This window comes from Nyctibius grandis, chromosome 2 (assembly GCF_013368605.1).
Source record: "Nyctibius grandis isolate bNycGra1 chromosome 2, bNycGra1.pri, whole genome shotgun sequence".
Lineage (NCBI taxonomy): Eukaryota > Metazoa > Chordata > Aves > Nyctibiiformes > Nyctibiidae > Nyctibius > Nyctibius grandis.
The window spans coordinates 28,959,555-28,985,077 of NC_090659.1; the positions used below are offsets into that span (position 1 = coordinate 28,959,555).

Genomic DNA, 25,523 nt, shown 5'->3' on the forward strand with positions numbered 1-25,523 from the left:
TCGTCTCCTTCGGCCGTGAGCTACATAACTGAGCTGGGCGGGGAAGGTGGGGCTGCCCTTCACGGGGACCTCGGCTGGCTGGAGAAATAGCCTGAAAGGAGCAGGCAAGGGCAAAGTCCTGCACCTGGGAGAAAATAACCCCTACAAAAATAAAGGCTGAGGGACAATCGATTAAAAAAAAAAATGCAGAAAAGGAGCTGTGAGTCCCGGTAACCCTTCGGTGATGCACCTCGTTCAGAGACCTTCTCACCAGATCAGTGAGCCTGGTGGCAGAGGTGCTCTCGTACCCCCTTGTCAGGTGGCTCTCACCCTAGCTTGTCAGACCTTTTCCCTCAAAGGTTCCTGGGATCACAAACCCCAAAGCTCTGCTGCAACACCAGCTGTTGTTCTGCAGCCCGTGCCTACTGTCCCTGAGCCTTTCCCCTTCACCAGCAGGAGCCAGATCACCCCATGCATTTCTGCCTTGCCACCAGAGCTCTGGAGTCATTCTGGGTCCGCACAAGGTCAGCCTGGCAGTATCACTGATGCCTGCATGGGAAAGCAGCAAAAGGTAATAGCCCGAAGGCAAGACAAGTCTTTGCAGTCCCTCTGCAACATCCTGAATCTGAGCACCTGGCAAGAAACAAAGCTCCTGAGGTACCAAGTCACGTTGGCAGATGGTGCCTGTATCCCGCACAGGGGGACTCTCCAATCACCGCCACTTCTTTCCTCCTCTTTGTGCAGGTACTTGGTTCATGCTCAGCTGGCTTTGATGCCTCCTCTTGATAGATCTTGTTTCTCCTTGCCTGTCCCCAGGTAATTGCAGATCTGCATGTGCAGATTAGCTACAGACCTTAGACCTACCACGTGTACAATAGGAAAGGCAAGATATGGAGTTTGAGATGCTGTTAGCCTATTCATGGGAAAACACTAATGGCCACTTCTGCATGTCTGCTACTATTCTTTAATGCAACTTAGGTTGCCACCAGATTTATAGAAAAAATGCCAGAAAGATTTTGTTTGGGCCATTTCTTGAAGTGCCTTTGCACTGACAAACCTGGAGTCCCATTGCTCGGCTCTAGCTGAGCTCAGCTCATGATGCCAAAGAAGGAAACTTTGTTACGGGCAGGCTTAGGTGAATTTAATGCTCTGATGCTCTTCACTGGGAATGGAGGGGTCTTTCTGGAAAGAGAAGAGGCCACATGTACTCGGATTTAAGCAGGTTGAAAATAAACACCTAAGTGGGTAACATTAACCTACAGGCCAAAAGCAACCCGTTTTCTCTTCTCTCGGGGGAAACTACCACGAGGTAGTTTTACCTCATGGCTATGTGCAGCCTGTCTCTTCTTTCCAAAAGTTTTATCTGATTTTTCAGGTGAATGATTTTACTTTTGATAACACAGTACCACTGAAAAGGTTTTGGAGCCCTGAGTCATGACTGCTCCAGGAGGAAAAGCTGCTGACACTATGGAAGGTAAGTACGGAAATAAGCAATCCAATGCAAAATCATATTGTTTAAGGTTGGGCTTTTACTTAAGGCAAAATATAATCACAGCTTTAATATACATAATATGGATATACACAGTTTGTTCTGCCACTATGAAGCTTAGTATTATCACTGCTTTTAAAAAGCTATAAAATCTAGTTTCTATCATAATCTACAATATAAAACTAATACAATAAACACATTCTGAAAGATCACAGTGTTTAAAACATCAAAAGAGCAGGGGTCCTGCTTTTAAACAATAAGGTGCATTTCTGTAGAATCAAATCAATCTTGATTCTATAGGGCCTGTACCATACTATGGCTGAGAATGGCTATTACACTGAGAAACCAATCTAGGGTGCAGCATGTACTCAAGAAACAAACAGTTATGTTGGAATATATTGAATAATCAAGTGTCACCAACACAAACTAGACATGAAATAACACCCTTTCTTAGTAATGCCATTTAAGTTCCCCGTACTTTTTATTGGTATTGGCATTCATGTATATTGCAGACATATTGAGGGAAAATGGGAATAAAACTGCTGTCAAATAGGGCTCTGCATATGCAAACACCTGTGCTTTCCTCTTACTATACGAACAAGCCTTACTAATTCCATAGGACTCCTGTGTAGAGGAAAGTTTGCAGGCTTGGGGCCCAGAATGATGCTGTTTTGCCCGTTTCACACCTGTGGAAGGACCTAACCTTGCATGCCTGAAATCAAGTGGAGATTCACCATTGACATCAGCAGGTGGCATATCAGGCCCATAAAATGAGCACAGGAGGCCACACCAGTGGCAAAATCAGACCATTGTTAGAGGAAGTCTTTCTTCTCTTATGTGTGGTCATGTAATGAAGACAGAAGCAGAGTTCAGTTTCTGATCAGACAGCCTTTCTCTTCTATATGAAGTAGAAATAAATGTTTGAATAGGATTTGTTTTCTGTTCACTATGGGATATAACTGATGTCAGGACTTCTACATAACATTTTCTGGGGAGTATGCATGTATAGTCATGCAGTGCTGTTGCTGCATATCACTGCATTATAAAGTATCTTTTATTGAAATATCATTATACCACTAGGCAAAATAAGTTTTTAATGAATTTTCTGCCATTCTAGTTGGTATTGCTGTACTTGACCTAAATGCCTCCACCTTCTCTTTGAGTCATGCAATGAAAAAAGTCAAGGGACTCCCTTCTAAGTATTACAAATAAATAATGGCCTTATGTATTTTCAAGCAGATATTACTATTTATAAATTTACTTTTTTCAGAGCGTGATGTAAAATTTTAAATACACAGGGTACAGGACCAACAGTGACATCAGTGACAGTACAAATTAGGAGGTGTAATAGCTCAAAGGCAGGTCGACAAATTGGTGCATGTTGGCTTTTTGGATCTATTTTTTTTAAAGTGCCTAAGCATCGATAGTCTACATCACTTTTATTCCATTAAATGATAGGAGTAGGCAGTAGGTTCAGCTACAGTCAACTCCTTCACAGGCACACTTTTTTCAGCATATGATGACTCTGCTGTAATGGCAATGAAGCGTTGTTCAAGGCAGCTAAAACCTGTACAGTGCACCTTGTACCACTAACTGTGCAATGAAGCAAACTGTGCTATTCTCTTGGAAAATGCCTATTCACATCCCTAAATTGCTGTATTGTTTTGTGGGCCCTGAGCATTTTTGGTTTATGGCTTTGAAGTATGTTGTTCCCTCAGTAATGTGATTTTTGGTCATTTTCTTATTTCTTTTCAATTTAGCTTTCTGCTGCTTAGTACTTAGTCCAGGAGATGTTTATATAAAATGAAATGTCTTCTCAGAGCAACCTAGACTGTGCTGTTAGCCAGCAATTGCTCATCAGCATAGTTCTTCACAGGAAAATTGCTCTTTAAAATCTGCAGGGCAATCCTCATTCCTGATATACTAATCTTCCTACGGATTAGAATATGCACTCATGCCAGTGAATATTCAGGGTATATAGGAGAAGATTACCGCACCTGAGATTTACTTGGCAGACCTCAGAGATACTCTCTGTCCATGGATCTTATAAGTCCAAGTAACAAGGATATATTCTCAAAATGCATGCGTATGCTAAAATAGGTCACTGTTTGCATAAAACATGCAGTATGTTGGCAGATGCTATAACTGTATATGCAGGTAACGATGTAAGTACAAAAATTTGATTGCTTACAAAAGTTTCCATTTGCACATATTGCACCTGTATGTTTCTGAATACATCAGATACCTACATTTCATTTTTTCCACAGTATTTTAAAAACTAATCAGTATTCTCATCATAGTCTCTACAGGTCCATATAATTACTGTTAGAACATCAAAGTGGCATTACTTAATTTCACAGAGTAGCAAAAAGGGTGACCACTTTACTTGCATTCATTTGTGCATACTTCCCAGAAGTATTTAGATGTGTATTTTGGGATGTTTAGCCATTTCACTTGGTTTTGATTGTCTTAATAGAATTGAGATACTAGAGAAGTGAACATGATCCCTAGAAAGTCTCTCTTTGTTTTATTTAATGATGTAAAACATCAGTGACAGTTGTTATACAGTATAATGATTTTTCCTTAGCAGGTGGGAAATGGCAGAGCCAGTGAGAAGAGACCACCTGGGAGTGTAAAATAATGTAATGCAAATAAGTGGATCACCCCTCTTAAATAAAATTAATCAATCTTATTTTCAAGAACAAAAGACATGGGCTGCTGCTTCAGTCTTCTGAAGTTATTCATAGGTTGGGAAAGAAAGGCAGGGAAACTGAAGGAAACAACGATGCAAACAAAGCAGATACTGAAAGCGGTGGCACAAAACGAATATGTTCCCATGCTGAGAAGTTGTGAGTAGCAGAAAAAAAATAAGCTATATTTGTCAGAACTGTACTGTTGAAACATATTGCATCTGGCTGTATGAATCCTGGGATCACCAAATCTGGACATTACAGATCTAGTTTCCCTCAAAATTATTCTGTGACAGTAATCTATGGATGACCTACCAAAAGTCATGAATAGTATATAGCTCCTTAAACTGATTTGTAATCTACAGATTTACTCACACACAGCACCACACAAACACAGGTACATCACAAATAAGCACCAATACCCACACAATGCATCCTCTTTGCTTAAACAGCATAATCAGAAATACTATTATATCACTTAAATTCCTATTGCCTACACTTTAGTAACTAAACACAGTCAAGAAACTAATGTGCAAACGTGATGTAGTAGCTTGTGTTTTACACTTTGAAAGAGGCTCCTCAAGTTTCTGGTAACACATTTTGTCACAGCACCATGGCACAATCTGTTCTGGAATACACTTTTTCAGTCTATTAGGGCCTGATTTGGGAGCAGGAGGGGACAGCATCCCACCAAGAACGTCTAGCAAAGGTTGCATGATCAATTTCTCAAAGCAGTAAGGAGGGAACACAAAGGACCTTATGTTTTTATTACACTGAGAAGTGCCAACAGCTCTGCTCAGGTTGCTTTCCTGTCAGTGTCTTAAAAGCAACAAATAAAGGTTGCAACAGCATGTATGCAACAGCGTATGTAGTACAAAGGAAAAAAAGCAGACAATTAAGAGGAGGAAAAAGATGAAAAAACTCCGCTCATTTAATGATTGGCATTTTCAGAAGAGCCTTGGGGGTATATTTACAGTGTTGAGAAGCTGTGACTACAGCACTTCTAGTAGCCACTTTAACCCAGTTAAGTCAGGCAAGAAAAGTCACAAAGCTCTAAGAATGAGCTCAAACTGCCCTGTCTGATGAAACAGATGATTAATTATGTTCCAAGATTTTATAAGATGTATCCCATCAGACTGGATGTTTATGTTACTGTTACTGATCTTAAGTGTCAGTAAACAAAGTTTGTGTGCTGCCCTTGCCTTTGTCAGTGCTGAACTCGCATAACTTGCAGAGCAACATTTGGGACCCAGATTTTGAAAACTGGGTGGTTGCATGGGTTTTCTTATTGTTCAATGGACTAGCTCTTACTCAAATAACTATTTTCTTACTTACAGGATTAGTATCAAATGAAGACAAACACATGGCTTCATATATGGAGAATGGTTGCAGAGACAGAAGATTTGTTTTACAGGTGCTGTTGGACACAACACAGAGCAGATCAGAGTCTCCTCTGAATGTAAATCAGAACGAATTAATTCTACAAAGAGACATAGAGGGGTAAACCACTAGAAAACTGACACCGAGTCCTTAATATATATTTCCTGCATTTATGAAGAATTACATTAAACAATAAATGCAACCATGACCGTTGGAAGTTAAGCATAATAAAATGGAGTCATTTTATCTACTGCTATTATGGTAAATTTTAATATATATGTGGTATACGTTACAATATCAGCATGCATGACTTGATCAGGGTCTAAATTACTGTACTGATTTATCGTGCTCTAAATTTATTGAGGTTTTGGCAAAGATCTTCTTCAAGCATCTCCTGAGAAATAACCAGCTGGAAATAATTAAATGTCATGGCCCACTGATAATTAAAAAGTAGGCACTGAGGACAAAATCAAAAGGTCATGATTACTATTCTGATATGCGTAAATTCTGTTAGGGCTTAAGTTTGGAGTTGTTTGGGTTTTTTGACCATGCAGTTATCAAAACACTAGGTGTTTTTGCTTTATGTTGGCATGTCTGAATAAAAGGATTGGCAATAAATGTAGGATCACAACAGCTTGAGTCTAGATCATGGCAGAACCTATTTCTCTGTCTTACAATAGGACAGAATACAGTTACAGTAGCTACCTAAATGCTCTGGTACAAATGTCGTTACTTACATGTTTTAGCTGAGTGACATTACCCTACAATAAATACTGAGACTGCAAAGCTATTGACCAGAGGGAAAAAGTGGATAGGCCAAATTTTACCTTCCTTAAACATTTGTTTAAAAAGGTTCCAGTTATGAAATATATTAGACACCTGCATTACAGGAAGCAACGAGAGAAGAATCCTAATAGACAGGATCTTCACTACTGACAGTTGACTTTGCTCTGACCTAACAGGAGCATTTCAACCTGTCTGGGCAGAGCACGCGCACATCTCCATTGACTTTTTGATTTAGCCTCACGTGTATACCTCCCTGTGAAATACGTACTCCTATGTGTACACATCTCACTGCTCAGAGTAACAAAGTAAGTGACATTAATGGCTTTCTTCAAAGACCTTTTATCCCACAAATAATAAACACATAACAACTGTATATTGAATTTTAAAATTTCCATTCACCAAAAAATCCCTAAATTCTTGACAAATTGATACAGAACTGCATTGCTTTATTCACTAATGAAATACAGTTACTTCTATGATTAAGTAATTAATTAGAGCTGCACAGTGCAAAATAGCAGAAATCCTGAGCTGCAGCTCAGAATAATGCGAGCCATCTGGTTAAAATAACAGTGGAAAGAGTAGGAATGGGATTACTATATTAAAATGTGGAAGGATTGCAAGACCTGGCTCCAACTTATACCCTGATCAAGGCCCACTGAAATTAAATGGGAACTTTAATCCATTAGGCATTAAAAAGAAAGAAACTGTAATCTCCTCCATCTGAGAATGCAGGAAGAGAGACTGCATTGTTTGGCAGTGCATGTAGGTCAGCTTTTTCACCCTAACTGGAATTTTTGACATACTGGTCTTCCTAATCTGTCTTTAAAGGTAATTGCATTATTCCCATATAAATAAAAATAAATAAATAGTAAATATATTTTAAATACAGATACTGATTTTATAGTTTTTTTAGTACAAATCTACATTAGCATTTTCTTTAGCTTTCAAGTACCATGTCATATATATAATACATATAAAACAGCATATAATTGCAACCTTAAGTGCTAGTGCAACTAGTGTTGAGCAACCCATTTATTTCTATAGCTACAAATCATTTGGGCATATACATTATTTTGTTAACCAGGAAACAAAGCATTTTTGAGTTTTGTTATCAGGTTTTTCTTAAGATCAGTATGCCATGCAAGGTTTGCATTCAGTTTGCAGGGTTTCTAGTGAACAACTCATCAAGGAAAATAGATTTTCCATTCTCTCAAATATGTATGTTATTGTTCAGAAATGCTGCTATAGGTAATTAATTTTTAAAGGAAGCTTTTGTATCACTGAGCAATACTTGTCTAGTAATGCTCTACCGAGAAGAAAGCATCTGCCTGGTATATCTTTGCTATAGAACTTTTTGATCCAAGTTTTCTCTGTGGCTCCACTAATCTTCCCTGTGACAGGGAAAGTATTGACAAGAAGTGACACGGTTACAGTAAATCAGTAAGGAGACAAGCTTCTTGCCACAGACTGAGCTCTGAAAGGAAGGGTCAAATTCCGTTCTCATTTACACACATGAAACCCCACTAGCTGAAATGAACCCGTGAAACTGCAGGCTGAATATATAGCTATCTACACAACTATCATTATATGCATATGAAGATGAAAGAGCTCCAAGACACAAGTATTTCTAATACATGTTACTAGAACTAGTAGATGTGGTTTAGGTAAAAAATCCCAGATTTTGCCTTTGTGCAGTGTAGTGACACGTCTATGACACCCTCCCCGATAAGTGCACCGCTGCATGAAGACTAGTTTTTGCAGATCTCTTTTTAAAACCTACTGGATGCATCACTGTTTCTTCTCTGCATGTCCCTGTAATTCTAGCCTGCCTTTTTTCTTCTCCTGTGTAACCACCAAATTAAAAATTGGATAATGCCCCTTTCTCTCTCACTTGAATAATTACATTTTGCTTCTTATTACAGCTAAATATCTACCCTATCAGATTCAATCACTTCCCCCATTTTTTTTCACTGACCCATTTTTTTTGACCGCACACTTCCCTCCCAAAGCCCCAGTGTATTTTCTTTTTCACCTGACTCCCAGCTATGTTAAGGCTAGTGTTAGTGGTACCACTGGCTTGTTTTGTAAATAGCCTCTCTTGACAAATATGTGAAACCGCAGTGCCCTCTCCCATCGCCACCAGGATGTGGCCCTGGAGAATGTTACTCTCTAGACAAAGACACTGAAGAGAGGAAACTCTGCTTGGTTGGGTTGCAGCAAGTCAGTCAGGAAACACACAGTTCCCGAGAAGCCTTCATACAGACTGTATAAGCTTTCTAATGCCCGGGAACCAGCTTTAAATTCTTCTGTAAATAAGAACTCTGCGAACCTAAGAAACAGGGAAAAAAAAAAAAGAGAGTTTGTTATTATTTGGTGTTCCTGTATATTTAGTTATTTGCTGTTTGAAAGCATCATTTTAACAATATTCAATGATTAAAAGAAGTAGAATGTTCATTATTTAACCTCATGTAGAAATTTTTCACTCTCCAATTTCCACAATAAACTGAGGTCCATGAGATCTAGAGAAGCCAAACCTTTGCGAACTGTCCATGTGTTATGCTTCTTTGAGAGCTATAAACTTTTTCTGGTTTCTGTGAGACATATTATTACACAAATACTTTTTAATAACTTTTATCTTGGTTGTTATTTCAGCAGGATGCAAGCAATTTTTTCATCCATGCAACAAATTCTGTAATGCTGAAATAATTAAAAAATAAAATGTTCTCACTTCAAAGCAAACAGCTGAAAATAAGTCACCCTAATTACTATACCACTTCCCCTTATTATTCTATGCTGTAAGGAAAACAGTAACAAACATTCAATACTATCTTTTCAAACATGTACAGTAAATTACAGAAATAAAATTAAAGATAATTGCAGCACTGTGACAGAATTTTCAGTGGGATACTCTTCCTTGCATCAGGACAAAATGGAATTAACCCCACTAGCTAAGCCAAACAGCACAATGACAAACTGGCCAAAGCTGGGAATGATAAAGTCAAAAAACAGTAAAATAACAGCAAAGCAGGTCCTATAGTTATTTTCCATGTTTAGTAGTGAGGGAGAGTGTTAAATGCTCTGAAAACCAGAACAAATCAATGTAACAAACAGCATCACATTTTACTTTGCTCCTGGACTTGGGTATGCAACTTGGCTGTTCTGACCTCATGTGCGGATGGGACCTGGACGCGTGACATTCCTCCCCATCCACCCTGGTACCCTCCAAAGGAGTGCAGGCTCACAGGCAGGGAGGGAGGGAGACTGGGAGAACCCAACACTTCTCGTGCCGCAGGCAGCCTGGAAACAGAACTGCAGGGCTCCCCGCAGAGTGTGTCTGCCGCACAACTCAGAGCTAGAATCGCACCTGAGGCTTAAACACTCAGGTTACACCTGAGGGTGGTGATCACAGACTCTGAGCAGCTTTATACATGTTCCTGAAACTTCCTGGTATTACCCGGAATCCTGAAAGGTAGGAATGCTAACCTTTGTGCCCTGTATATGTATTTAGAGTTTCCAGTGAGCCTATACAGCAGCAGGAACACATAAGCACTACCAGCCACTCCATGGCATATTCCAGGTCCCTTCTTCAACAGGCCCTTCTGCCAAGTTAGCTCTCCGCAGCGGATACAAGTGTCCAGATATTGAGGCTTCTTGGAAACCAGGTAGGCTTTGGCAAACAGATATGCAATGCCTGGGAAAATAGCAGTGAGATTCTTTTGTAATAAGTAGGCCAAGGGTTTCATAGAACACATAAGAAAATAAAGATTAATACACTAAAAAACTGCAGTCTCATGCTCTATACATGTCAACGTTACATATCTACATGCTACATTTGGAAGGGAATCTGGTATGCTAAAAAGCACACAGTAAGACATGCTTATCCACTCCCTGTGACAACACCACTTTCAATCTTTTCAATACATTATTGAATTTCAGGGTTTACTCTAATGTTCCCAGTCTTTTATCAATTTAAAACAGTAGTCACATTTTTGCCTTTAAAACAGTAAACTCTTAGCACTATCTTCTATTGGTTTCAAATCCCTATTCCCCTCACCTATTTACACTGACAGAAACACAAGGATGGGCAAGATAATTTCTTACCTTGGCAACAGACAATTTTTTACCGAATGAGAAAAAGAAACTTGCTTTTTTTTTTCAGTAGGGCCTATGTTGCTTTATTCTAGTTATAAACAGTTATGCAGACTAACTTCTGTTAAAAAAAAAGCTATTTGGCTTATTTTTAGAGGGGATTCAAATAAATTAATCATAAACTTCAACAGAGCACTGCACAGCTCAGTTCACGGTAACCTTTAAAGAATGCATATGACACATACCCAAATCAAGTGCCTAAGGAAATGTTTAGAATAGCTCACTTGTGGTCTGAATATAAGATACACTGAAGTAGCTGAAAAGTGTTCTTGTAAACTACATGTGCGTTACTACCCAAGAACAGTGATGGGATACAGGATTTTCTGGGGAAGAACAATACTAATTAATGAATTTACATGTCTCTAAATGTCTCGTAAAGTAAATTCTTTATGCCCTTTGGGATTTTGTCACTTTGGTCAAGTCTCACTGCATATGTCTCCACTAACAGTTAAACCCAAGTCAAAGGCCACTCTCAAGATACTGAAACAGAAAGGACATCTTCCCTGCAGGTTTCATCACTGGGCCAGCCATGCTGTAGAAGTAATTTTTTCCTCTTAAAAATAAACAGGTTGGTAAGCAAAAGCTCTTTTCACTTCACTTCACTTCGTTAGAGTGCGAGAGCAAGAAGCTTGATCCTTAATTGTACCAACAAAAAGATAATGCATCAGCAGAAAGCATATTTAATGAATGTTAATTATAATGTACTTTTTTTGTAATTTAAATAGAACATCTTTAAAGGCAATGCATCAGTGCTCATAGACATTCTTTAATAAAAGTAAGTTTTTCTGTAACCTTCTAAGGCTCATGTTACCAAGCTAATATGACTACTTAGCAATAAAATTCTGCCTGGGGGTAAAAAAGCAATTTCAATATACAGCATTACTTGCCAAAATTGCTAAGGTATAGGATTAGATTCTGAACTGATAGACATCAGCCTTACCTCATGAACCCAGACTAAGGATTGATTCTCTTTTTCTCTGAAAAGCAGTTTTATATGGGTGACTTTCAGAAAAAATGCCTCTTGCTAGTACAAACTTCCCTTCACATAAAAATACTTTGGTCAAATTTATGCATTATCCATGTAATAAGTGCAGCTTAAACTTTGATTCTGATGAGGGGGGAGAAAAGCTATTCTGAAGGCCTTCCCAAAACTCACAGATGTGTCTGTATCTGTGTTCCCTTGCACACTAGTTCTCTGTCCAGCCATATGCTGCCTTTTGACTTGGCTGTACCATTCTTTGATGTCTTGTCATGAAAGGGAGCAAGAGCGGAAAACATACAGTTCACCAGAATTCTTTCAGCTGTGATCACCTAAGCTTTTAAGGCAGAAAATACACCTATCCTTCCCGCCGCTTCAGTAATAAATAAAACACTCCTAATTGCAAGAAAAAGCCTAAATAGTTTGCCTGCATCTCATAAAATGTCAAAATCGGTCAAATTTAACCTGAGATTATCTTCTACATGGAATCACCTAACATGGAAAAGCAATGTGATCAGCATCTGGCTATTCATAGCATCAATGGGAAAAGAACCTGGAGCTCCATGACACCAGTGTACAAGCTCATTCTCCCGCTCGATCGTCTCTCCCAACTCAGGAGGCCAGTTGCTGTTCTGTTCTTGGTCCATAAGAAAATCAATGCTCTGCCACACAAGCTCCTGATCTGCTGGCTGCAGGTACTCATAATAGGAAAGCAACATCTGAAGGATTGATGAAAGCCCATGTGCTGCACCTGTAAAGAACAGAAACAGTCAAATTAGAGAGTAGGTTTAGGGTCTACCTCCATCTCATGGCAACTTTCCCTCAGGACAGATTTCCTTGTCAACTGCAAAGCACTTTCATCTTCTTTATGCATATTTCAATAGTGCTTGGAATAAAAGCTTTCTAGGTGCATGACACTATGATCTGTTACTACTTCTGTCATTTCCAGTTCTCTTAGCTATGCAAAAACACATATGAATTTTTTCTGTTCTCACTCTGGCATGACTGAAACTCAGTGCACGAAGTTAAATTGAACCTAAACTGAACCTAAACTGAATACTGTTTCAAGATGTTATTCTTCTTGACATACTACTGAATTGGGACCACGATTCTGAAGTCTTTATTGAATCCAAACTGAAACTGGACCATAAATTATATTCCCAGTTACTGACTGACAGTATCAATCAGCTAAAACCTGAATTTCAGTGCAAGAACTGTCTGTACCTGCCAGGGTCTGTGGAGCAGAACCACTCAGTGACTTCTCCCTCTGCTCCCCTGCCAGAGGACTCACTAACATCTGCAAACCAATCTCATGCTTTCTGCAGTGTGATATTGTGCCTTGAGGACCCCACTCAGGACCTGCTCAACGACCTTTCACCGCTGCTTCAGATGAGCTTCAACTAAGCTGCTTGCGATGGGTAGGACCTGACCATAGGTCATCTACACAGAGCATCATTTTCAAAGTAGTTCATGTGTTTTACTCACCAAGATATTCTGTTCCGTAGTAGGAATACATAAGTGGGAATGGTTTCCTCTTCTTCACTGCATACTGCTTTCCTGATTCTAGTATGGCCAGGCAAATTGATTTTATTTGTGCTGGGGTCAGTACCTAAACAGAAACACCAAAAGAAACATCAAGTCTATTAAAATAATTTTATTTGTTAGACATCTTTCAGTACTCTGCTTTTTTGCTGGTACATGACACAAAGTACTGCCTTTAATCTTATGAGCATGCTGTAATGTACATCATTATTAAGAGTTCCTTACATAAAACAGTAAATTTACATAATGTTTCTCAAAAAGAGAGTTTCATCCTATCTCGGGAAAGTCAATGTCAAATCTTTAGCTGCACAGATGAGGTGAAAAGAAGCCCACTAAGAGCTCCTGCCTTTTCTTCCCAGAGATACATCAGTCTGATGGAAGCTGACAACAAGCACCAGGCAAGCTGCAAAACAACAGCCTCCAGACTGGAGAAAGAAACATTATGAGAAGACAAAGGAAAACAGACCTAGAGAAGAAGTAAATGTTACAGGCTTTATTGGGACATACTGAGCTAGACAGATTTTTCTCAGACAACATAAAAGAGAGGAGGCAAGGAAGAGGGTACTAAATTTTACTGAAAATCAGTACTACATATGTGGGTTCAGAAACATCTTAGTAAAAGAATCAGGCCTTCTTATTTCAAGAAAATGCTAAGAAAAATGAAGTGCAAGACAGTTTTCTCTGAATAGAGGCTAGATATGTTTATGGGACTTTATCGTCATGAACAGGTCAACACTGCCTTTAATATAGTCCTAAGAAATGACTAATACCTTACTCTTAGTGGTGTCAAAAGTAAGATTAACAAATCATATATTTCACCAGACATGAACTTTTCGAAGTTACTGACCTAAAGCATTCAGTGAGGCAGGTTTTAACTATAGCTCTAATGATATGCAATTCACTGCAATCATCCGCAATTTCCATCTGCAAATAGAGACATCAGCCACATCTGTACATTACTGACCAATACCTAGGTCACTAACATAATTCAGCTGAAGTAGTGTTTTGGCTTTAGGGGAAAGCCTGTATGGCTTCAGCTGTATTTTGCAAAAGTATATTTCAACTTATGAAAAGAAAACTGAGAAAGAAAAAAGGCAAAATGAGGCAAGAAAAAAAGAAAAAGGCTGTAGAAATAGCCTTGACAAGATAAATGGTAACCTTAAAACTAACTCGAATATCAAAATAATGTCTTCAAAATGTTTCTGAACACATTTGGTTTTGATATAATTTGTATTATTATAGGATTTACAATTACTTCTTCAAGTTTAAAAAAAACCTGTTAGCATTAAGTATGGAGGCAACATCTGTTACAAACTATATTCTCTCATTTGGCATGTAAAAGATGCTACGGATTAATGTAACTTAGAACTTGCCTGAAAACTAATGGCTGAAAAATCTTGTTTGTCTGTCTTACCTTGCTCCCTGATAAAAAGGCATTTTATTACAGCTGCTCCAAATGACTATGATATTTGTACAACCTGAAGAACAACCTACTTCTGATCTTGATTAGCGTTCTTTAATGATACTGCAGTAGAAGTAAATAAGCTGTTAACATCTGGAGACTTCACTCATTTCCAGTCATTTTTAAATGAATTGTTTTAGCTTCACTGAATTTAAAGAAACGGTTTAAACCCTAAGCAAATGAGGAGATCAGAGACATGGTGAGACACACTGCATTCTCTCCAGAGCTCTCATTTTACTGTCTTGCAGTCTAGGACCTAGTCCTCCAAATCCAATAGTTTGTAAAAGATTAGTAAGGTAACCCTTTAAAAATAAATGTGAAGGATAAGATGTCCTAGTTGTAATTCCGGAAGGCAAAGGCACGCCAATTAGAAAAATAATAATCAGTTCATTTTCTGTATGTAATGGTTCCTTTACTTCGTAAATCAACTGGCTTTCAATACAAACCATGTTTTGCTAAGCTTATTTTTATGTTCAGTGCATTTAATTTTTAAATTGAATTAATGACTATTTTAAAATGCTGACTGTGTATTTTCAATGGATTTAAACTCCTACCCAAATCCAGCCTTGCACAATGCTGCATAAAGAAGTACCAGCTAGCAAGAAATGCATCGTTCACCATTTTTTAATATAAAGCAAGTATAAAAAGTCAAACACTTAAGCACTATAATTACTTATATGTATAGATAGTATACCCTTTTGACTGGCACAATGAAATGTGGTAATAAATGTCACCTCTTTTTCAAAATGAAAAAAAAAAACCACATGCAAAGCCAGATGAAAAATTATTATTTAAAATCATGATTAGAATAGATGATGATAGAAATCAACCCATCCTGACCCACTTCCACATTACTGAAGGAAATGGAAAATAACCTGTATATCTTGAAGGCAGCCTTCACTCTGGTAACTAGACTGACCCATACGCTTAAGGCAGATAGGAGACGTGTCCTAACTAATAGCTAAATAAGAAAATTTTTGTGCTGACTCCAAGTATCTCTCACCAAGTGACTCGATCCACTGACATTGTAGGGCTGCTGCCTGTTTTCCAGAACACCTAAATATGAAGGATTTGTATTTGATCCTTATTTCAGGAAACAGTTGGCTGGAACAGAGACCCTCACTTACCATCATCATTAGTGGCCTTCAAAGGTTGAATGATCAGAGATCACATTTAAGTTCTCCATTGGCTTGCTACATTTTGTTTCAACCAAATCTGTGTTAAAATCTCCTCAGATTTCTTTCACCTTGCCAAGAAATAAGATCTGTGGCTAGTCTCTGTATGCTCCCTCACAGTATCTTTAATAAAACAGCTAAAAACTTACGACCAAAACAACAATCATAGAACACATTAATCATAATCACAGATGGTGTAGCCGTGGTTCTACAAAGTTCATTTTCATTTCAGTGTAGTCGCAATGCCTTCTTGCCCCTGGGAATTACTGAAGCAGTATGTTTAATTAGGGATGGCAAAGAAATAGACTGATCATCCCAAAGGCTTTGAAAGGATAAATTGCATATTGATATCACGTCCTCTTGTGAAAGCTGTCAGATGCTTTGATGAAGAATAAAGCAAACATGAGAATATGCTACCCCAAAAAAATCATACTTGAGATGATAGCTGCATTTTTTGAGAAACTTCTTGAATGTCATTTAGTATGAGCTGGCTACACAGTGGGTAAAATTGTTCTTTATCACATCAGTACTTAGCCAAAAGACTACTGACACTAAGAGATACACTGCTGGTGGTTTAATATTTCAGGTAACTCTTTTTGTATTTTTAAAGACACCACAAGCTATCCTATCACATTAGAAGTGTGCATTTTAGTCTCCTCACTAGACCGAAGTTTGGAATACGTGCATTCCACATTACCCCTGCAATTTCCCTATCAATTGGTCAGTTGAGTTCTTTATTTTCTGTTTTAAATCATTGTCCAGTGATGCTGTGTGCTGCTAAATAACTGTTCCACTCACAGTGGTGACAGCTGCATTCCCATATACCTTTTACTTTAAGCACAATGCTTAAGCAGCACTATAATATTTAGTATTTGTACTACTGCCTGTGCCTTGGAGCCCTGCTAATATTAAAAAAACCCACCGTGATTGTTTCTAAAGTCTCTCCATTTTTCTCTTGTGCCACTGCAGACAATATGTCTTCTCCCATTAAGGCACTCCACAAATTTGCGAATTACTTAAGACAGGTACTTCGTTCAGTAAGTCCCTGTTACAAGTCAGCAAGGAAGTGCTACGTCTACAGCAATCACAGAACACAGTCCTTTTTTGTTAGCAGTATTTCTCAACCTGAGATTGCTTAGTTGGAAGTAAATCATTTCACAACTGCTTTTAATCTATTAAGACAGATTTCATAATATATTGGTTATGACAATGCTAGGCCCTGGATATGTGTTTCGAAAACTGTAGACAGAAACCTTGACCTTGAGGATGAGGAAGAAAGAAGCAGGACTAGCTCTTCTTTGCTTCTGATTACAAAAACATTTTCAGCACTTCATCATTCCTCTGAGTGCTTCCTACAAGCCCCTTGGCTCATGGTTTGCCTTTTGAAAACCACTGCTACATAAAACTGCATACTGTACAGAGTATTTTTGAGGACTGTAAGCTTTTAATTATTTTAAAAGATCTATCTGTATTTATTTTCTTAGAGCTCTTTCCTGTATGTAAGTAACAGAAGGCATTACTGAATGACAAGTATCATTATCTTTTTATAGATGCATCAGTACTTCTAGGAGGTAACAGCTACACTTATGTTATTGTGTAAAAAGCCTTCTTCTATGCATATAAAAAATGTAATATGAATCTAACACATCAAACCTCTCTCTGTCACACTTCTAAAAAGCCATTTACATGAATTTGTTCATACACTTTTTCTGATGCTGTAGAAAGTTTCAAAAATAAGCTGAAAAAAAATGGGTCAGTCTACAAATAACTGAACAGGAGCTTTGCTATTAGTCTCCTATGCCAGCAGAGGGAGCTTGTGAATTAGTTATAATACTCAAAAACGCTGTTAAAAAAAGATACACATCTCCGTTCAGCAGGGCAGCTGACTGAAGCAGAAAGATGCTGGAGCCAGCTTGGTAATTTAATGATACCTTACTGCACTGTGTGATGTTTAAGTTCACTCCTTAAGCTTGATCTTTTTCTACCAAAGACAAGGGCTGGGATTGTTCAGGGACCTTTCTGTGCAATGTCATGGATGGTTTTTTTTTCTTTCAGATGATGGTAACACTTGAAGCCACAGAAGAGTAGCTGGTATAAAGACAGAGGGATCTGCCTGCCCCTAGTGTTATTGCAGTTTGATTGATGTACCTCTCCTGCAAGCACACTGGGAAACCCAGCTCCAAGTGCACAGCTGTCTGCTTTCCTTACGCACAGTGTCAAGTACAACCTTCTTTAAAAAAAAAAATTGAAAACTTTGTTAAAGGAATCGGATTAGTTCCTGAAGTACTACTGATACTGCTGCTAACGCAGTACGTTTCACGCTGTAACAGCACCATGAATAGTACTTTCTAGAGAGTGTACTTTCCCAGATTTCTCATATTAACACAACTACATGACAGTGTGTGTAAACTCAGCTCAACTACTAATATGATTGTGTCAGTTCATTGGAAAATGGTACTTGACTGCAATCTTGAGTAAAGCAGACCGCTATAGAACCCATCAGTATTGCTTGTTTTTAACATGTAAATTTGTGTGTTTTTGAGGCTTGCTCTTTGCCTCAGCAGCATGGAAACAGCAATGTCAGTCCTGTCCTATTTCATGGGTCACTAATCATGAGTCCAATCAGAAACTGAAGGCTGCATTTATTCCCGATGAATCAGATTACTGCTAAAGAAGACAATACAGCACTTTTGTTATTGCTAACAGAGTACAAAATTTCCACAGACCTCACTTGCCAGGACTGTGTAGCACTAAACCCATCAAATTCTGCTTTTAAACCTGTCCTTCAGAAGGGGAAAATTTCAGACTCAGCTGCAAATGAAGTGTTGCAGAAAAGGATGGAGCACAACTTCAGCTAGGAGGCTGTCTGAGAGCAGCTGGTGCCGCTACGCAGTAGGTCAAATGCAATGAGCATCTCTAGTCACTGTGTCTCAACTTAAACACTGGAGAGTTTCAAGGAAAAAACAGCAATCGGCCTTTCTTCAAGCTCCCCCTATCCTGGGTCAATGAAGAGAGAGGGAAAACATGAGTTTCTCTGGTTACACTCTCTTCCTCTTTCTTATCTATCTCCCCCCCAATTAATGACAGGCCCCAACACCTCTCATGCAGCTGCACCAGGGTCTTCTTGGATACAGCTATCTAGTTCTAATACAGTGGCTTTCCTAGGTCTTGGGAAGGAAACAAGAGGTCACCCTCTTTACTTGAAGAAAGTAGGGAAGCACAAGCCCCGGCTCCCTGCTGCTGGAGAACTGAAGCAGGAAGGATGTCAAGGAACAGATCTAAGAGCAGAGCAGTTCAGGTAACCAACGTGACTGAGGAGGTATCAGTCTACCCATTGAGAGCTTAGGTGCTGTTCAGCCGAAGGTGGCTGGTCAACAGCAAAGACAGCAGGGAGTTGCTCAGGAGGACAGGTCCCATCACGGAAGAAGTGAGGTATCCCAGGATGCACTCCTGTGTTATGGCTTTCAAATGGCAGCTGTCTGCACCCCCAGCTGCATGTTCTCTTCTGCCTAGTAGAGGGTTAGAGTTATCACAGAGCACAGACAGCCAATAATTTAATTTCAAGCATCTCTCCCTAGAATTGCACCCATATTCAAGAGCATGAATTGAAAACCATGTTTAAAAACAGTAAAAATACGAAATGTGCAAGTTAACTGAGAAACGAAGCTGGCGCTGCTTGGGGAGGCTTTTTTCTACATTACAGAATTCTACCCCAACTTTTTTCAACAAACAAGTAGAATTCTTCTTTTTTCCTTTATTATTATTATTCAGCAGCCTCATAACGCATGGCTGAGCCATTCTGGGGGCACAGACCCTGGGAACTGGCCAAAACGGATGTATCAGTGATCACCTTTCTGCGATCCAAATCCTTGTTTGGAGCTCCTGTGTGTCAACCACTCCTCCACCAGACATCGGAGCAGTTTATGACAGCTGCAAATGAGCCAGAGATTAGCGCTGCACGGATACTGCTTTCCTTCCACCTATGCTCCCCACACAGGTAGGAGGAAGATTATTCATGTAAAAACCTCTTCATCCATGGAAAATCCTTTGACTCTGTTTAGTCTCAGCCAGAAAGTACACCAGTACACAAGCCCTGTAATTAGCTTATGCCACAACTGCAGTGCAGACCTGTCATTTCCTGATGGGAGATCTATCCTTCTGCATTCTAAATAAGTGTCCCTGACAATTCTGCATTATGATAATAAAACATCTTCCAAGCTGGGCACTTTGCACTCTGGTTTGAGTAACAGGCAGCCCAGTGTGTTGTAGCTGTGCTGCCCCAGGATCTCATGCCATTTTTACACTAGTAAGCAAGGAACATCTGCTCTGCCCGTGTATTTTGGATCAGCTTACTTCCCCTTAACAGTGGGTCTGCTGGTTCATTGGAAGTGAATCCATGCCTTCATCTGTTCCAGAGACATTTCTTGTTGTAGCAAAGCTGCCACGGTGCTTGAACTGGTTGATGCATGCAACTTATGCAGAGGCATCAGAAGTACTATCCATTCATCCAGCTCCAGAGCAGCAGGAAACAGGATTCATGAAACAGCCTTTATAAAAGATAAAAACTTTGTAACACAGATGAGAGCGCCTCCCCAACCATTACAGTAACCATGGCAATGCCTTTAGTTTGAACTCAGAAATTGTGCAAGTCCAGTTTAATTGGGCACCACTATTGGCTACCGGGAACTTAGGCAGACTGCTCCTTGGAAAAATGAATTTGTTAGTGTTTGTACACACCTGCAGGCCAACATGAGATGGGCAGACCTTGATCTTGAGTCAGTCAGTAAAGGCTAATATTTTTCACAGGGAAGCTGACCTAGGCTTAGAGTTCTACAAATTAAAATGGCAAGTGTACCTAGAAACCAAAGTAAGCTGATAAGCCGTATTTTAAGACGTCCTGACAGGCTCCAGAAAGAACTGGACACTTCCATTCCTTCATTCCTTTACTTCGTCCAGAATGGAGAGCACTCAGCATCTTACAGAGCACTGATGTAATAAAAAGTAGCATGTTTACTTCTGATGAGCATAAATGTGCAAAGAGAAATGTTCATGCTAGGACCTCTAAAGATGATGAATTGTACTGCTGCCAAGTTCATGACGACAGTTAATTTTGAAGATGTCACTAAATACAGAAGTGAAATCAGGCACTGGAAAGCACTGTTGCAAGGAGTAAGAGGAAATGAGGATCTCTCTGGTTCATCTCCAAAATTTAAGCTCTCAGAAACTTAGTCTAGTTTTCTGTGGGAAACTGGTAATACCTGTAAAGTTCCTTCAAACTAATTCTGGTTAAGATAAAGGGACAAAAGCACTGTGCATCCCTTCATACACCTGACTTAAAAAAACCTTACTGCTGCAGTGATCTCTCCCGGTAGAGGCTATGTGCTTGGTGGCTGGATAGCTCTCGTGTTCCTCATCTCAGCTGCGAAGGGCCAGCTGGGTTCTACATTGCAAAAGGTGCCGCAAAACAGAGACGAGTTGGCGTAACTGGCCCTGGGAGAGAAGGAAAAGGGGTAAAGAGAGAGGGAGAGAGAGAGAGAAAAGACTGAAAGAGCTCCTTGTCCCTGTAGGCTATGCTAACTAGCTGTGTCTGAAGAGAACAGTCTACATCCAAATTCAGTGTGGTACTGGCCTGGAGAAAAGTGTCAGCAGTTTGCATATAGCATATTTGGATGATTAAATGTTTTTCTACCGCACCCTTTGCTGAGGCATCTCTCTGACCAAATTACTGTACAGAACCTGTACGGTCGCACAACCTTTTATTGATTTCCAGCTTATTGTAAGTACCTTTTTCATGTTGCAATTGTATATAACATTAAAGCTTCACTTGTTTCAACAACAGTAATTATGTTGCTCATGTGAGATCACCAAAAAAAGACGAATGAAACTAAAAGATTCCACTGAAAGCAACTATGTAATACAACAAATAAAAAGTATAGGATGGGGACAGAGAAAGATTGATTTTTAGTTCCTTGACAATATCTCTAAGGATGTTCGTAGTTCAATTCATCTTAAGTCATACTGCCATCTTAATCAGTCAGAGTGATGGAAAAGGAAAAGAGCCTTTTCAGTCTCATGCAGGATTTAGCTTTTTCAATTTGTCAAAGTCACTTTACCTATTAGATCATTCATACTGCTTTTAATATCAAAGTCCTCATTGACCTGAACGGGTCCTGACTTGGAGGGTGTTACTCCTGGCAAGTATTGTATAAGAAATGCTGGAAGTTTTACCAGTTGGTGTAATATCTAACAGAGTAATTTCATGACCCCCAGGAATGGAATCCAATAATTCACTTAGTAACCAGGTCGATAAACTAGGGTTTATATACCATGAAATTGTTCCTGTAAATTCTTGGTTTTCCATGTCTCACCAATAACACCACATGGCTGGCTCATAGTCTGTTGAGACCGATAACAATTTTGCCTAAGGTAGCCTTTAAAGGTTGAGACTACAGGAATATGTCTTACTTGACAGAGTAAAATGCTGACCTTGCTTGTGGAAGCTGAGTAGGGGAAACCTAATAGAAACAGCCGAGCAAACATCGAACTCTTCAAGGGCTGATCCTACTCTCATTTTAGTCAGTTTGAAGGGAAGTGCCTCACAGATGCATTCTCATTCCTAGCTCTACACCAATGTGGAGTGCATGACTTATACACAATAAAAATATTTGTGTCTTTTTCTTCAAGACTGCATACACTCTACGCCTCTATTGAATAAAGCTGTATTTATAAGCAGTAGTTCTCCTTGGAAGTCCTGGAAGAATTTTGCTTCATGTCAACAAATATTCTCAAGAAGATTGTTTCCTGTGACAAGCTGGGCAATATATTGTCTTCCATATCTATATGAAAGAGGATTAAAAATTTCAGTTGAGGTATGAGTCACCACTCCCCTGAAGCTAGAATTCCAAATAATGGTTTATATTTTGTGCCGAGGCAGAGCTTTACACTCTTGCTGTAAAGCTTCTTTGCTACTGCAAATACATTGTTTGAGGAACTAAAAACCTAGCAATAAAATCACAGAATCACAGAATGGTTGGGGTTAGAAGGGACCTCTGGAGATCATCTAGACCAACCCCCTGCCAAAGCAGGTTCACCTAGAGCACGTTGCACAGGGACACATCCAGGCGGGTTTTGAATATCTCCAGAGAAGGAGACTCCACAAACTCCCTGGGCAGCCTGATCCAGTGCTCTGTCACCCTCAAAGTAAAGAAGTTTTTCCTCATATTCAGATGGAACTTCCCATGTTTCAGTTTGTGCCCTTTGTCCCTTGTCCTGTCACTGGGCACCACTGAGAGGAGTCTGGCCCCCTCCTCTTGACACCCACCCTTAAGGTATTTGTAAGTATTGATAAGATCCCCTCCAAGTTTTCTCTTCTCCAGGCTGAACACCCAACTCCCTCAGCCTCTCCTCATACAAGAGATGCTCCAGTCCCAGCCAGGTGGAGGAGAGGGACAACCGAGTTTATTGGACTGTGTGGATTCGATGGCCTGGCACATCAAAACCACAAAGGTATCGCGCCTTGGCAGACACTGGTGCACAGTGCACCCTAATGCCATCGGATCATAAAGGGGCAGAATCTATCAGTATTTCAGGAGTAACAGGAGGATCTCAAGTGTTATCTGTATTGGAGGCTGAAGTGAGCCTAACTAAAAATGAATGGAAAAAGCACCCCATTGTGACTGGCCCAGATGCTCCGTGCATCCTTGGCATAGACTACCTCAAGAGAGGGTATTTTAAGGACCCAAAAGGGTATAGATGGGCCTTTGGTATAGCAGCTGTAGAGACTGAGGACATTAAACAGCTGTCTACCTTGCCTGGCCTCTCAGAAGATCCTTCTGTTGTGGGGTTGCTGAAGGTTGAAGAACAACAGGTACCAATTGCTACTACCACAGTGCACCGACGACAATATCGCACCAATCGAGACTCCCTGATCCCCATTCATAAACTGATTAGACAATTAGAAAATCAAGGAGTGATTACCAAGACTCGCTCACCCTTTAATAGTCCTATATGGCCAGTGCGAAAGTCTGATGGAGAATGGAGATTAACTGTGGACTATCGTGGCCTAAATGAAGTTATGCCACCGCTGAGTGCTGCTGTGCCAGACATGCTAGAACTTCAATATGAACTGGAGTCAAAGGCAGCCAAGTGGTACGCCACCATAGACATTGCTAATGCATTTTTCTCTATTCCTTTGGCACCAAAGTGCAGGCCACAGTTTGCTTTTACCTGGAGAGGTATCCAGTATACCTGGAATCGACTGCCCCAGGGGTGGAAACACAGTCCTACTATTTGCCATGGACTGATCCAGACTGCACTAGAAAAGGGTGGAGCTCCAGAACATTTGCAATACATTGATGACATCATTGTATGGGGTGATACAGCAGCAGAAGTTTTTGACAAAGGGGAGAAAATAATCCAAATTCTTCTGAAAGCTGGTTTTGCCATAAAAAGAAGCAAGGTCAAGGGACCTGCCCGGGAGATCCAGTTTTTAGGGATTAAATGGCAAGATGGGCGTCGCCAGATCCCAATAGAGGTGATCAACAAAATAACAGCTATGTCCGTACCAACTAACAAAAAGGAAACACAAGCCTTCTTAGGCGTTGTGGGTTTCTGGAGAATGCATATTCCAGATTACAGCCAGATTGTACGCCCTCTTTATCAAGTGACCAGAAAGAAGAATGATTTTCAGTGGGGTCCTGAACAACAACAGGCCTTTGAACAGATTAAACAAGAGATTGTGCATGCAGTAGCCCTTGGACCAGTCCGTACGGGACAAGATGTTAAAAATGTGCTCTACACCGCAGCTGGGGACAATGGTCCTACCTGGAGCCTCTGGCAGAAAGTACCAGGGGAGACTCGAGGTCGACCCCTAGGATTTTGGAGTCGAGGATACAAGGGCTCCGAGGCCAATTACACTCCAACTGAAAAAGAAATACTGGCAGCGTATGAAGGAGTTAGAGCTGCTTCAGAGGTAATTGGTACTGAAGCACAACTTCTCCTGGCACCTCGATTACCAGTACTAGGCTGGATGTTCAAGGGTAAGGTTCCCACTACCCATCATGCAACTGATGCGACGTGGAGTAAATGGATTGCATTAATTACGCAGAGGGCTCGAATAGGAAACCCTAATCGCCCAGGAATCTTAGAAGTGATCATGGACTGGCCAGAAGGCAAAGACTTCGGAATGCCACCAGAAAAGGAGGTGACACGTGCTGAAGAAGCCCCACCATATAATGAATTACCAGAGGATGAGAAGCAGTATGCCCTGTTCACCGATGGATCCTGCCGTCTTGTAGGAAAGCATCGGAAGTGGAAAGCTGCTGTATGGAGTCCCATACGACGAGTCACAGAAGCCACAGAAGGACAAGGTGAATCAAGTCAATTTGCAGAAGTAAAAGCCATCCAGCTGGCTTTAGACATTGCTGAACGAGAAAAGTGGCCAAGGCTGTATCTTTATACTGACTCATGGATGGTGGCAAATGCCTTGTGGGGGTGGTTAAAGCAGTGGAAGCGAAACAACTGGCAGCGCAAAGGTAAACCTATTTGGGCTGCTGAATTGTGGCAAGATATTGCTGCTCGGCTAGAGAAACTAGTCGTGAAGGTACGTCATGTAGATGCTCACGTACCTAAAAGTCGGGCAACTGAGGAACATCGAAACAACCAACAAGCGGATCAGGCTCCTAAAGTGTTCCAAATAGATTTGGACTGGGAACATAAAGGTGAACTATTTTTAGCTTGGTGGGCTCATGACACTTCAGGTCATCAAGGGAGAGATGCAACATACAGATGGGCTCGTGACCGAGGGGTGGACTTAACCATGGACTCTATTGCACAGGTTATCCATGATTGTGAAACATGCGCCGCAATTAAGCAAGTCAAACAGTTAAAACCT

At 40.1% G+C, this 25,523-nt stretch overlaps 1 protein-coding gene across 1 annotated transcript in view; it reads right to left on the bottom strand.

Moving 5' to 3' along the window:
- Positions 1 to 8,004: 8,004 nt before the first annotated feature.
- The window catches only part of LANCL3 (LanC like family member 3), a 48,469-nt gene continuing 30,950 nt past the window's right edge, over positions 8,005 to 25,523 (bottom strand). The window contains exons 2-5 of the mRNA XM_068395254.1: positions 12,938 to 13,061; positions 12,006 to 12,203; positions 9,808 to 10,015; positions 8,005 to 8,653 (exon numbers count right to left, since the gene is read on the bottom strand). Coding sequence (XP_068251355.1) covers positions 8,494 to 8,653; positions 9,808 to 10,015; positions 12,006 to 12,203; positions 12,938 to 13,061 — 690 coding nt within the window. The 3' untranslated portion in view covers positions 8,005 to 8,493. The remainder of the gene's footprint in view (positions 8,654 to 9,807; positions 10,016 to 12,005; positions 12,204 to 12,937; positions 13,062 to 25,523) is intronic.